Genomic DNA, 14,057 nt, shown 5'->3' with positions numbered 1-14,057 from the left:
CATGATTCCCTTCTGCATACCCTTGCAGAACAAACGCACGTCTCGCCTTTCCTAACCAATCCCTCAGCCGAAGTGGGAACAGATGAGGTCTGTAACGCTGAGGAAGCGTGTTCATCCCCTGAAACTTTGCTACAGACGAAGCCGAATACACAGAGCACCGATCAGATGCACACCCAGCGCCCAGACCCGGTGCCGTTCTGCTGTGGCACCGACACCCTCCTCCCGCCTGAGGGGCCCCTTCAGCTGCCCTGCTGCCCCAGCTGGCAGGGATGGAGGCTCTCTGCGGGCCTCAGCTGGGGCGGTTCGCACACGGATCATCCAAGGGCGGCCAAACCGCTACCCCAGAGGGGCGCGGCGGGATGCTCCTTTGTTTCTGGCTCTCCGGGAAAGCCCCACCCTTCCCTCCGCCAGAGCACGGCCGGGGACGCGGCAGCGGCCGGAGCTGGCCCAGCACCGCCTGCGGGCCCGGCGGCCTGCAGCAGGGGCGGGGTAGCGGTAGCGGGATGCCGTCCCCTCCCCGCGCCCCGCCGCCGCCATGGCAACCACCCGTCGCCGCCGCCGCCTTCCCCGCCCGTCCTCGTCCCCTCTCTCCCCGGTGCCTCTTTCCCCCCTCCGCGGTCTGACAGAGCAGAAGCGCTGCGCCCCCTCCCCGCGCCGCTCCCGTCCGCGGACACGCACCCCGGCTCTCCCAGGTAACGGCAGGGCCCGGCTACAGAGCGGCCCCTCACGGCACTACCCGGGGCGGGCGCAGCTCGTACCCCGGCCCAACAGCCACCCTCCCTGCCTGAGGGAGGCAGCGGTGGGAAGAATGGGGGGTACCAGAGGGAGAGGCTGGCAGAGGGCAGCGGCCCCCTGCCGCGGAGCCTGCTGGGAAGTGTAGTCCGCTACCTCCTGCCGGAGCGGGGGCTGAGGGGCGAGGTGGCTGGTGGGAACTACAAACCCCAGCGTGCAAGGCCGGCGGGGCGGGCTGGGGAGATGGGTGCTGCGGTGTGCCCCCGCGGAGGAGGCTATGGTGAGGAGGGGGCTCGGTCTGAGAGAGGGCGCTGGGCGCTGAGGTGACTCGTCTGTTAGGAGCCGCTGCTGAGGGCATGATGGTCCCGAGGGTTAAGGGTGCCCCCTCAGCGCCGCCGGGAAGGGCAGTGTGGAAAGGGTGCACGGTGCCTGGGGGAGCGGGATGCGGGGAGACGGCCGGAGAGGGTGAACTGTGCCGCCGAGGGAGCGGGGTGCGGCAGGCCGGGCTCGGGGACGCGGGCCGGGGGGAGGGGTGTGCCGGGGGATGGACGGCTGCAGAGGGAGAGGTGTGATGCTAGTGATGCTATAGCGTCAGTTCCTAGGAGGACGAAGGAATGCAGGGGTGGACGGGAGGAGCGTGGGAGGGTGAGTGCAGTCGGGAGGTGCGCTGAGGGGAGGGTCCATTGAGTGGTTTGTGTCAGCAAGTGGGGACTGCTGAAGGTTGAGGGAAGAGTACCAGGGGCATGTAGTAACATGGGTGAATGGATGAAAGGAGAGGTCTGTTGGAGGAGGCGTGGAAGAGCAGATGCGAGGGGAGGGCTGTACAGGGACTGCAGGGCTGAGGTAGGCTGGAGGCTGCTGGAGTGGACAGGGAGGAAGCCACGGCCAAAGAGAGCCAGGAGCTAATGGCTCTGAAAGTTTCCTCAACCAGTTGACTTTATAGTTGTCCTACCACACTTCGGCTCTGTTGAGATTGCTGTACTAGGTCATCTTTACATGGTGTGACACAGTGTTACTTCTTAAAATAATTCTACTTAATTTCTATTGTGCCCACATTTCTGCCATGATGACAGTGTTTGCATTTGTCTCTCTTCCCTTTCCATTTACTCTGATGACAGTTCTGGTGTTATCCTTTATCTTGTATTCTCCTACAGGCATGAGGGGGAATAAAATCACAGTTCCTTTCCCATATCATATATAAAATACACGTTTATGACTGGTTTATTAAAGGGAGTTATTTTTCATTCTGGAAAATCTGTATCTTAAAAAGATCAGTGCATTAATACTCCCTTGCATATGAATACTGAATGGTTATTCCTAATACAGTTTCAAATGTCACAGAGATGGATTTCTTTGCAGTGCATGTTGATTTTTATTGCAATTGGACGTTTCTAACCCCATGTCAGATACATACTAGGAAAGGCTTAGGCTTCTTGCAGCTTCTGGTCCTTGCCAGACTGTGGAAGTGAATATATTTGCTGCAGCATGCTTCCAGGGTGCTTTGGTCTTGGAGAAAAGGGGTTTTGAGCAGGTAACAGAGGAATGAATCCTCTCCTGAGCTAATTGCAATCTCAAGACAGAAAAGTAATTGGAAGCTAAGGAAACAATAGTAGTCTTTTTCTGATTTTCTGTGTAAATAATTGAAAAAAAACCCCAACCGAAAACCAACAACACTGATTCTTCTGAGGATGAGCTGAGAAATGTGAGGACTTGATGTCTGTAGCACTAACAGCAATATGCATGTAAGCATATATTTTAAACGATATATACTTTAGAACAATTAAAAAAAACCCAAAATTCTTATTAAAAATATGCATTTGTAGCCTTAAAGTGCCAGTTCCTTGGAATTCAGAGGGGAATTCAGAAGATGGAAAAGTATTCAGGCCTAAATTCTGACCTTATGAGTCAGGGTTATAAACACATTTGTGAGTCCATTAAACCTGCACTTATTCATGGAAAGTTTATCTGGGTTGCAGATTGGCTGCTCTAGGAGTGTAGCAGTACCAGAACGGAATCTTTGTGGAGTTACCTATGGTCTGGCAGGCCTCATGAGCTGCAGCACTATGGGAACACGGATATGCTGTGTCCAGGGCCAGGTGCAGAAGCAGTTTAACTGCCTTTCTTGGCACAGAGCTCAACCTAATAAATGCTTTGAACCCAAGCTGGCTCTGCACAGACCCATCTTGTGAATCTTTGGTGGCATATTTGCTCTACTAGAAGTGCTTACACACATGATGTGCAGAGAAGCAAGTGGCTCCACAAAGTGGCCAGAGAGATTATTGATTTGGGCCGAGTTCCACTTTGTTGAGCTCTGTATGGGTCCTTCAGAATCCTTCAGCTATCAGAGTCCTGCATCCTGTCAGATGAGGAGGGGCTGGTCACCTCAAGGCTGGTGCCACCTGAACGCTAGCTTGTGTTTGGGGTAGTACTAATGCCAGGAGTCCTGAGAATGTGCTGGAGAGGAGATGTGTGGAGCCAGCCTGGGTCCAGCAACAGTAAGATAGAGAAGGAGCTAGCAAGCCTCTTGATGCCTGAACCCTTGTGTGCATGCAGTTGCACTCCCTAGAGTGCCCCACAGTGTTAGTGTTAGCTGTTTTAGTTAATGTTACCCAGCCTAGCTGACGGACACCTCATTACCCTGAATAATGGGTGGTGTGTATCAACTTCAAGCATATCCATATGGTCACAAGGTGCTCTGGAGAAGGATGCATTTTGCAGTCAGTTTTAGGAATAGCACAACCATCCCTGATTCTCCTCTTTCTAGTTCTTAAGAAAATTGTAGTTCAAAGGCTTTGCAAATGGTGGTTTCATTCTCCAGGGTGCTTTCTGTTTGATGCAATAGTGCATTATCACTAATTAAAACATTGACCAGCTGTTTAGTAGTTTCTCATGTATTTGTGTTTATTTGTAACTTACGGTGTATATCTTCACTTCATTTGAAGATTCCTTTCTTTTCACTTGCTTTTAAAATAACATTCAACTCAGCTTCAGGTTAGCTCTCAGAAGATTCCACACAAAAATAGTTTGAGGCCTGCGTGCATGCTTATTCTCCTTCCCACTTCCACACACATTTCCCCATTAACTCTACTTCTGCTATTTCAAAACAGAGTTTCAGTGCAAAGAAGCCAAAAGCCAATTAAAAGTGAGCAGTTAACTGAATTGAAAGATCCCTTGGTGCTGGGTTTCCTGGACCACGGTGTGTGTATATGTTTTACCTGGGGTGTGTGCTGCTTTGAAGTGACATGTTGAGCAGTGATTGATGGCTCCAATGACATACTTGCCGCAAACCCCAGTGCTGCTCCTGTGGCTGTAGCCATTCTGATGCACACAGCAGAAGGAAAAAAAGTACTGGAATAGCACACTTCTTGTCTTTGATTCAAGAAGCCATTCAAATGTAGTTTAAATCCAATCTGCTGGAACTGAGTCACGTTATTTATATATATATATATAAATTTAACAGGAGTTATGATCCTGTGAGGTAATGATTGTTAGCTTCCACACCAGTCCATGGGACCACAGCTGCAGGTTAAAACAAAGCCAAGTTAACCAGGAAAGATAGATTCGGCTGTGGAACTTGGCAGGCAGTTTGTTTGTTTGTATTTTATCTGACAATGATCAGTTAAAATGTTGTTTTTGTCACACAAACGTAATGCCTGCTAATTGTCTGCAGCATCAGGGATTGCTTCTGAGCAGGGATGGTTAATTATCAGGAATGAAGACCAATTGTTCTGCACTCAAATCCAAAATAGAAGGGATAATCTTTCTAATGAAGCAGGCAAGACATTTTTTTTAATAATTGTGGTTTTGAATAACTTATTCTTAAAAATCAAACAAAATACATCAAGCATATGAAAAAGAAATAGTCTGTATTTCAGTCAGAAGTAGACTTCTGTAGGCTCCTAGTAGGAATCACAAGTCATGTGAAAAAAAGTGGTTTTTTTTCTTCATCTGATAATGTTCCAGTTGGTTTTGCAGTTCCAGGTAAGGTATTGTCATACCGTTATATGTCTCCATTTTACCAAGTTTTAACTTTGAAGAGACAATGGGAAATAGGATTGATGTGCTGTTTTAAGAGAAAACATAATTGAGGGAGAGGAAGCTGTTCAGAACTGGTCATAGCTGCCTTACATAACCAACATGGCCTTAAACTGAGGTAACTCAGCACTGGATTTCAGAAGATGGTGCCTAACAGTGTGGCTCTGTCTTGTGACGTTAGTTGGGTCTCTTCCACCGCCTTTCGGGATGCCTGACATCGTGCTGCATGGCTGATGTGCAGAAAATGAGAAACAGAATTAGTAACCAGTCTTCATCTGTGTATGCCCAGGCCTTTCCAGATGTTCGGCTGTCCAGTCAGCAATGCTGCACAGCTGTTAAGATGTGAGACCATATGCCCAGCAGTCTCTGGGAGCTGTGGAGCCCAGCTGAGACCATATGCCCAGCAATCTCTTTGGTCTGCCTGGGTAAAATTTTGGTCAGAGAAAGGCACACATCCAGAAAAAAACAGGTATGTTATAGCCCTACAGTGAGGGGTTAATAACTAATTTCAAGAAAAGACTGATTCTGAAAAAGGCTATTGGAGCAGTGAGAGCAAAGCAAAAATGAGTAACTGCTTATTTACTGAGCATCATCCATCCAGTGCATGAGTTGGGTGGCTGTGGAGAAAATGGGTTGCAGTTGTGTAACTGATTGTGTCAAAACATACAGGCATAAAGGAGACATGTAAAGACAGTAGAGATGCCTTTCATTTTGACACTTGCAGAGCTGAATGTTCGATGTCAAGCAATAGCAAAGCCCCTGCTACAGACCCCAGCTACAGGGGTGAGCATTTATTGCCTCCGATAGCACTGTGGTGTGAGATTAAGGGGGGAGATGGGCCGAAGGGGGCAGTTGTCCTGCATTCCCTCTGGTATTGCACACAAGTTTGGAATAGTGTGCTAAACAAGGTGTCCTCCTTTGCCCACCATTCACACAGTCACTGTATCTATCTTCCTATGGATATATTTGTGTGTGTATGATGCTTGAATGTTAAAATAGAGACTGTCTTTTGGATCTTGCTGAGCTGTGTGTTGCTTTAGTTCTGAGGGAAAAATTATTTTCTGACCCCAGATAGGGATCAGCTCAGCTTATGCTCCAAAGGATAGAGATTAATATCCCCTGTGACCTTTTAGCCTAGCTGCTGCAGGGTTTTAACAAGTGGGCTTAAGACACTATGTGTGGCAGCTATGCTGACATGAATGTCTATAATGTCTCTTCTTGTCAATGATCCGTGAACTAAAGAATCTCTAAGGATATCTTGATGTGCTGTGGAGCTGTTATGGTCTAGTGCAGGAAAGAACCCCGTAATGATAGAAGGAAAAGCTGATGTCACAAGTAATGTGTAAGGTACTCTAAATGTACCTGATAACAGCTGTGGCTGTGATATGATAGGAAAACCAATTATTTAAACAAAACTCCCAACAACAAAAGAACAAACAGCAAAAGCACTGTGTATGACTTCTGTATTTCTGGTTCCTTGGACTTTTGCAATGTTGTAAGAACTCTATAACATAATGTTGAACAGATAATAAAAAAGTAAGTACATAACATGAAAAAGCCTCCACCTACTGCAAGCTACCTTTTCCTCCCCACACACAGTGCTGAAGAGTGTGTTGTCCAGAAAACAATACAGGCAGGAATTCCTTCCTAAAAATAATCTTTCCTTAATTTTGGATATACTTGTTTTGACTTGCTTTGGCTGTTCTGAACTAACGTTACCATCACTTGTGTGTGTAAGAGGTTTGTAGTTTGTTCAAACAATTTTTAGCCATTAGTTTCAAACTGCCAGTCTTTTCACAGTAGAACTTCAAAGAGCTGCCTGGGGGTCAGGGAGAGCACTTGATTTAGGACTGAGATCTACATCTGTTGTTTCAAATATGTCTCAGGTATATGGGTGATGTTATATTCATCCTCTCAAGCTATATTACCTGTTTTGGTGTCTAGGGTAGGTGATAAGTAAAAATTTAAGTGCCTGAATCTAAGAGAAAGATCCAGAAGCTTTTGTTAGCCTAGCTCTGGAGGCACCAACTGTTCAGTAAGTTCATACATGTACATGCATGAACCTCCCTCTATGCTCCAAGTTTCAGTGCCTGTTGGTGTTTAGAAGCTCTCCAGTGTTACGCACTTAAGCTTCAGTGTCACCAGCATGAGGCCAGAAGCCCCCAGACTCTTGGTTGCTGGAGGACATGGGAGATTCTCATTTGGTTTCCCCTAGCAGTTTTAAGACCATGTAAATTTTTCTACCTCCTGCTTCCCAGCTTCCTGAGCTAACCATTATTCTGAAGTGAGTATGTGCTTGTGTGGATGCTATGCCTCACTTTCTGCCCACAGGTTGGGCTGGAGACAGGAGGTTGTGTCCTCTGGTGAGCAGGGCACTCTTCTGAGCTTAAGGGGAGCTGTTTATGAGTGTCAGCCCTCTTATGGCAAAGGGGAATTAAGCACATGCCTGCAGGGTGTGAACTAGCTGTAATGAACAAATACAAGAAATTGCTAAAGTACGTACATGTTTAATGGATTTCTGGGAGTTGAATGCAGCATTTCCTTAGAAATGTTTTATTTACTCTCTTGTTTTTTGCTACATGTGGGGAAATCCAGCAGAGATTTGAGAACCATTTTCCTTATGGGGACAAGCCAGTTGTGCAACAGATCTTAACCTGGATGTGTTTGAAGATGGGGCCATGGATTCTGCCCTAGGTGGTGCTTTGTTTGTTTATAAGTTGACTTATCAGATCTGAATGGGTTGTAACCTATATTCAGTTTCTATCTTTTTATCCATTTCCAGTGCAATGCAAGTGACAGCACTTTTTCCTATCAGTTATCATCTTCTGCATTTTAAAATTAAATGGTCTTACTTGCCACAAAGCTAGAGCCTTCCAATGATGTATCCTGCCTTTCCTCAGCACCAAGAGAAAACAATATAGAATCATCACCCTTTCTACCAGAAGTTTATAGTAGATGCTGGGATGATCTGCAAGCTGAAATGTTTGTGTCACAGCACAAGGACAAGTAAGCCCCAATGCGTCCTTCTGTGCTCAGTAGCATATGAGCTGTGGGCAGCAGTGTGTTCTTGCCATCAAAATCTTCAGCCACATAGAAGCCGTGTGGCCAGTAGGTACAAGTGAGGGCTTAGTTACAGGGAGCAGGAGTGAAGAGGTGCTGGAGCAGACCTAGTATGCAGCTGCAGGTAGCAGTAAGGACCATCAGTTCTGGCACTGTTGGGAGGTAGAGCGTGTGTTGCGATAGGCGGTGTTCAGGACAGGCAAAATGAAGGTCACGTGGATGTTGGTTTAACTTCTTGTCAGAGATCTGAATTTTGCTAAGCATGAGGGAATACAAAGGCATAAGATACATCCTCCTTAATGCTATCTTGTCTGTTCTATAAAAACTACTAACATTTTTATAACCCAGTAGGATGTAAAAGGTTGTTTCTCCCTGTTCTGGCTTCTCTCCGATACCACCTGCTCCTACTGCACACACCCCATATCACAGGTTGTCTTCAGCTGTGCAGCCTGAACTATGTGCTGCACTAGGCCCCATGCGCTGCTGTTTTCCCATCTGGCTGTACCCCTCCTTCCCTGTTTCTTCTCAAATGCTTTGGTCTTGCCAAAGCCTTGGTGCAGCTAGTGGACCACCCTCTGCCTTCTCCCCCTTGTTCAGTGCAACTCTTTGCATTGTGTAGCTATGAATGATAATTTTATATTTTTGATTTCCAGAGGTTTATATCTGGGTGAATGTCAGGGACTCCACACATCCTGAGTCAGAGGACAAGAGAAAGGAACTGATGCTCTTTTTGTGTGGTAAGGACCTAGACTTTGGGTCATGTGGGATTCAGATAAAAGGGCAGGCACTGCTTCGATCTTTCATCTTAAATACAAGCCTAGGTGAGGTTGGACAGGGCCTTGGGTGACATGGTCTAGTGTGAGGTGTCCTTGTCCATGGCAGGGGGGTCCAACCCAAACCATTCTGTGATTGTAACATAGCTTGCTTTTCAGTAGGTGGTTTAAAATTGCTTTCTTGAATGGTTACTGGAAAAAGTACAGGTTTGCCTTAAAGTCATGCTGTGATTTACTACTTGTATAAAAATGTTAGTAAAATCCGTAAATCTTAAATTGTTTTGGGGTCTAGGGGAAGGTTGTACTTTGGGAATCGCTGTTTTAAAGAATCTTAAATTTGGATTGCTAACTCTGCCATAAATCCCAAAGTGACATGTTAAATCTAATGAAAAAACTCAAGTCAGCATGTGGATGCTGGAGTACTTTGAAAGAATATTTAAACAGAATGAGGCTCTCAACTTTGTCTATAGTAAAGCAGTCATTCAACCATGTCATAATCTCATTAGGGTGAGGGCTCTTGAAAGTGCTAAGTGCAGATTTCCCTGATGCTGGTTGGCACATTTAGGCATGTATGTAATACAACAGTATAAATAGCAATTTAATGCCTTGTGTGATTTGTGATTCAGGGGTTGATGGCTGCTAATATATTGTGGTGATCTACAAATTCAAGCTTGGCTTGTTTGGTTCAATGTGGACAGGGCATTTAATTTTCTTGCAGTAATTTAACAGGACTGGGGCCAAAGGCTTGCAAAGAAGTTGTGTTTTTTTATCACTACAAAGGAGTTATGATTCATGATCTGAAACCTTAGGCTAGTAACAAGATACTGCAGAGCTAAATGTTTGAAAAAGAGGGGGACTGGATGGGAATTGGGGGGTGGAAAAACACAATTCAACTATAAGAGAAAAACAAAACTAAAATGACTAAAGTGTCACAGTCTGAGTTACTCTATGGCATGCGCAGTTCATTTTTTTTCTGATTATTATGTTCTCTTTTAGATTTCTGACTGAAGATGAATTTAGCAGAGATTTGTGATAATGCCAAAAAAGGAAGAGAATATGCACTCCTTGGGAATTATGACTCTTCTATGGTATATTACCAGGGTGTCATCCAGCAAATCCAGAGGCATTGCCAGTCGATCAGGGATCCAGCAATTAAGGGCAAATGGCAGCAGGTAGGATGAGATAAGGTTGCCTTTATTCTGTCACTTGATATTTGAAAAACACACTATGCTTCCCAAACCTTTTAAGATGTAGAGGACATATATTTCAGTTAAGTTTGAAACATTTCTTTTACAATATTTTGTTGATATTTATGGGAAAATATTTTTTGTAGTGTGTTCAAAAGGAATTATTTAGTTCTGATTGAATCTGGTTTTTGATTGTTTTCTCTCAGGATGTCTATCTGATCTCTAGTCTGTGTGTGATTGCATACTTTGGAAAGACTGTTTTGCTGAGGTCTTCCTTTTGCTGTTATATCTTTTGACCATCCAATGTCCAGTAAACTAAGACATGAATGAATGGGTTAGCATCACAAAAATTACTGTCTTGAGTAGCAGCTAACTATAACACTACAATGTGCAAATTTGGATCAGGTTTCTAAAACTCCAAGTAATACTCTTTGCCTGAGTCTTGCACACATGCATCTCCCTGCTAAGCAGAATAGTGTTGAAGCCAAGGAAGTAATCTGTAGGTGAAACGCAAGAACCCTCATTTAGCACTATCAGTATTTAAATCTTCCTCACATTTTGTGGTCCCATTTTTCAGTGCACAAAATATGTTCCATAAAAAAAGAGGATAAACATATAAAAGCATATTCCAGAATAAAGAACTCATGTTGCATAAATATAATGTTTTGAAAGAACATAGCTCCTATAAAAAGTAATTTTGCAGTAAGTAGCTGAAGAGATGATTTCAAGAAGAGTTTTTCTAAATACCATGTTTAAATGATGTCACTTAGAAGTATATTTTTCCTTTTCATTGCAGGAAGTGCTTTGGTTATGGTTTTGTGCTTGAAATATCTGATACTAACATCAAGTATCTGTGTACTGATAGCTCCAACACTGTTAGCAATCATTTCATAATGACAGTACTATTCATAGGTTTATCACAAAGCTGTAGAGGTCTGTCTTCTTATTAAGAGCTCATATGCAAAGCATGTACTGCCTAGCTTTCCTGTGCTGTAATAAGCTGAATGTTGTGTAGGAGATATTCACATTCAGGTATTTGTTTTTTAGCAGTTCCACTTGCCAGAGCATCCTGATTCCAGTGCTCATGCCCCATTTGTGTCCTTAATTCCTGATAAATTTGTAGCTGATATGAACACAGAATGTGAAGCTTTTCTTGTTCTGCAGCTTCATCACTGTATTTTCTTCACTTACATACAGTATTTAGTGTTTCCTCTGATTACATCGATTCTTCCATTAAACTTTTAACAGCTCATACCTTGTGAAGGCTGTGTGTTGTTTAAACAGCTTCAGAGAAGCCTGTGCAACATGGGATGAGTGTTGTACGTTGGAGATGAGCCCCAAGTGAAAAAAGACCAGTAATACAGTTTCCAGGATTATTCCTTGGAGAAGGCAGCTGGCTCCTTAGCAGAGGATCTGAAGTTGGCGCATTCTCAGAAATTATCCCTTTTAGGTGAAAACAGAATGGTCCCTGACTGTGTCCCGTAAATGCTTTGAAGAACTGTCCCCAGAAAGATCAGCAGCAGGTGGGGCAGCGTCTGTCACACTGTGCTCTCGTGTTAATTCTGAAACTTCCCAACACAGGGGTGGCAGATGAGCTCTGTCACAGTACTTCTTTGCCATTACTGGTGCTCAGGGTTTTGGCTCAGGGACAAACAACAAAAAGTAAGCAGGATGGTTTAGAAAACAGAAGGTCTTCATTCTCAGGCTGTTTGTCTTCTCATTCATTTATAGAACTAGCTAGAGCACTGGGAACAAAATAATATAGCCCTGAGAGCAAACAATGCAGCCCTGGAATCATTAGCCTTTCCATACCTGCACATGAATAGGTTTGTGAGACCTGTAGAAGTAGTTCTGCTTTCTTACCCACTTTTGATAAATCACTGTGGTTTCTCACTCCTTGAGACAGACTAAGAGGGAGTCTGATGATCTGGATGTTAGCACTGTTTTTGAGCTCCAACAGTGGCTGCATCCAAACTGTCAATCACATTCAGTAGCTGTCTGACAGCCTGTTCTGAAAAGAATTAAACCAAAAGTTGTATCACAAGAAACATTCATAATATTACAATAGTATTTAGATTTTTTTTTCTTTTTAGATCATTCTCATGAAAGAGTTATGCCATACACATAAGTTTAGCAAAATTCAGGTTTTACCCTCTTGGTACCAGTAATGTGCAGGAGCAGCATTCACGCACCTGTATGCTTCTTGCAAGTGATACAAGAAGCAAAGCAATCCTTAGGTCATAGTAAAGGGGGTGAAAGCAGTTGATTTCTACATGAAATTCTGTCTCCTCTGGTGTATGGAGCTAGCCTGTTCTTTAGGTTCTTAGATATCTCCATTCTCTGAGGAATCTGATGGAGATAATGCTACTGGTATCTTCTGGAGGTGGAGTTTAGCAATCTCTAGCAGACACTGGGTAGGTAGAGCTTTTATTGCTGGGAATGATTCACAGTGTGAATGTCCACGTTGGTAAGTGCTTGAAGGAGAAGATTGTTACTTAATACATTTATTCTCTGAGATGTACTGTCTGCATATACTTTCACAATCTTGAACCTTCTGAAGTATTCCTGGGACATCGATGCTGAGGGGATCTGAGGTCCTTCCTTTCTGTACATTTGTGTGCAGTGCACGAACAGGGTGTTTGTCCTACTGGTACTTCTGAGGCAGTAAACTCAGTTTTAGGTGTTTGTATACATGTTCCCTCAAAAATAGGAATGTTCATATGAGTAACATCTCATTATTTTAGAAGGGCATGTAGTGATAGGACAATGGGGAATGGCTTTAAACTGAAAGAAGGTAGATTTAGATTAGATATTAGGAAGAAATTCTTCAGTGTGAGGGTGGTGAGGCACTGGCAGATGTTGCCCAGAGAAACTGTGGACGCCCTGTCCCTGGCAGTGTGCAAGGCCAGGTTGGTTGGAGCCTTGAGCAACCTGGTCTTGTGCAAGGTGTTCCTGCCCATGGCAGGAGCAGGAGCTAGATGGTCTTTAAGGTCCCTTCCAACCCAAACCAGTCTATGATTCTAAGAAATAATAGTTACAGCCACGGCTCTGAGGCTCACCAGTTCATTGTTCTCCCTATCTGGTCACTTCTCTACAGTGAGTGCTCCATCCTGAACAGGTAACTCATGCTGGGTAGATCTGGTTTTTTGCCTTATGTACTACCAAGGATTTTCCCAGTGGTTTATTGAGCTATGTAGAGCAGAGGTGAAACAGAAGTAGGTGGGATTTTTGGTCAGACTCCCAAACACTCTTCATCTACCTCTCTCTGCTTGGGTGTCATTGTTTACAAATTCTTTCAGGTTGTTCTTGACAGAATAATGTTCTGTACAAGTATTTGGTGGCTTGTATTTCATGTTGCACAGTCAGACAGCTTCAGCTTTGCAACTGAGCACCCTGATTTCAAGGGTTTCTTGTGCTTGGTGCTGATAGGAGGAGGAATGTGAACATGTGTTATCTCCCCTGGGAGCAGCTGACTGGCTCAGTCCCACTTGATTCAGTACTGCTTTTGGAACTTCAAAATCAATGCTGACGGGGAACAGGGATTGTGTTATTAGTCTGGTACAACCTGTAGAGCTTCAAAAGGGTAAAAGATGCATCCTGGCGTGTTGCAACCAAAGCAGCAGCGTGACAGCATAAGAGTTTGTCTGACTGGAAAATTCATTGTCATTGATTGTCCATCACTTGCTTGGCTCAGGGATGTCAAGGGTGACCTGCCTTTGAGACCCTTATTTGTTTTGCATCCAGGGAGTTCCCAGCTTGCTCTTGGGTGGCTGAGTGTAGCTCCATTCTTAGCCTTACTCCTAGGCCCGTGAGCTCGTTTGAAAAAGTTACTTCTTTTTGAGGTTTGGCTGACATGTAGGCATATTAATCTGTGTAAATGTATGCTGGAACTGGAAAGATTCAAAATCAGAAGCAACTCATCTTTTTTTCTGCTTAACAACAGTAAGAGGTAGGTTTACCACTACTGTGAACTTTACTTGTGTTGACATTCCCCCTTTTTATTGTGAGAGAGTCTCTTGGCTGGTGCAGTTTTTTACTAGACAGCTGGCTTGTAGGAAAGAGCTGCTTCAAGTGACAGTTCAGCAGCTGCAGAATGACAGCAGAGCATGCCCCCAGGAGATAGTATTGGCTTACAACAAGGCCAGTGCCTGTCGAGCAAAACCTGCTGCATGTTATAGGTGTGTGCTCTGTGTTGTACAGTATGTGAGAGCACAGAAGCTGAGACAGGAGTTCAATGATTCTTAGGGTTTTGGGAGCTGCCAGCAAGGCA

General features: G+C 44.5%; 1 protein-coding gene across 3 annotated transcripts in view; it reads left to right on the top strand.

Annotated features, from left to right (window-relative positions):
* The first annotated feature begins 571 nt into the window (after positions 1-571).
* The window catches only part of KATNAL1 (katanin catalytic subunit A1 like 1), a 39,601-nt gene continuing 26,115 nt past the window's right edge, over positions 572-14,057 (top strand). Inside the window, exons 1-3 of one of the 3 annotated variants that reach the window (XM_034073338.1) lie at positions 572-692; positions 8,481-8,564; positions 9,597-9,772. In XM_034073338.1, coding sequence (XP_033929229.1) covers positions 9,611-9,772 — 162 coding nt within the window. In that variant the 5' untranslated portion in view covers positions 572-692; positions 8,481-8,564; positions 9,597-9,610. Of the gene's footprint in view, positions 693-963; positions 1,013-5,192; positions 5,237-8,480; positions 8,565-9,596; positions 9,773-14,057 lie in introns of those variants that run through there. The other 2 variants (XM_005149782.4, XM_031049577.2) reach the window with 2 other exon arrangements.

The sequence above is a fragment of the Melopsittacus undulatus genome, chromosome 2 (assembly GCF_012275295.1).
Source record: "Melopsittacus undulatus isolate bMelUnd1 chromosome 2, bMelUnd1.mat.Z, whole genome shotgun sequence".
Lineage (NCBI taxonomy): Eukaryota > Metazoa > Chordata > Aves > Psittaciformes > Psittaculidae > Melopsittacus > Melopsittacus undulatus.
Note: the sequence above shows the minus strand (reverse complement) of the source record. Positions and strands in the feature narration are given on the sequence as shown.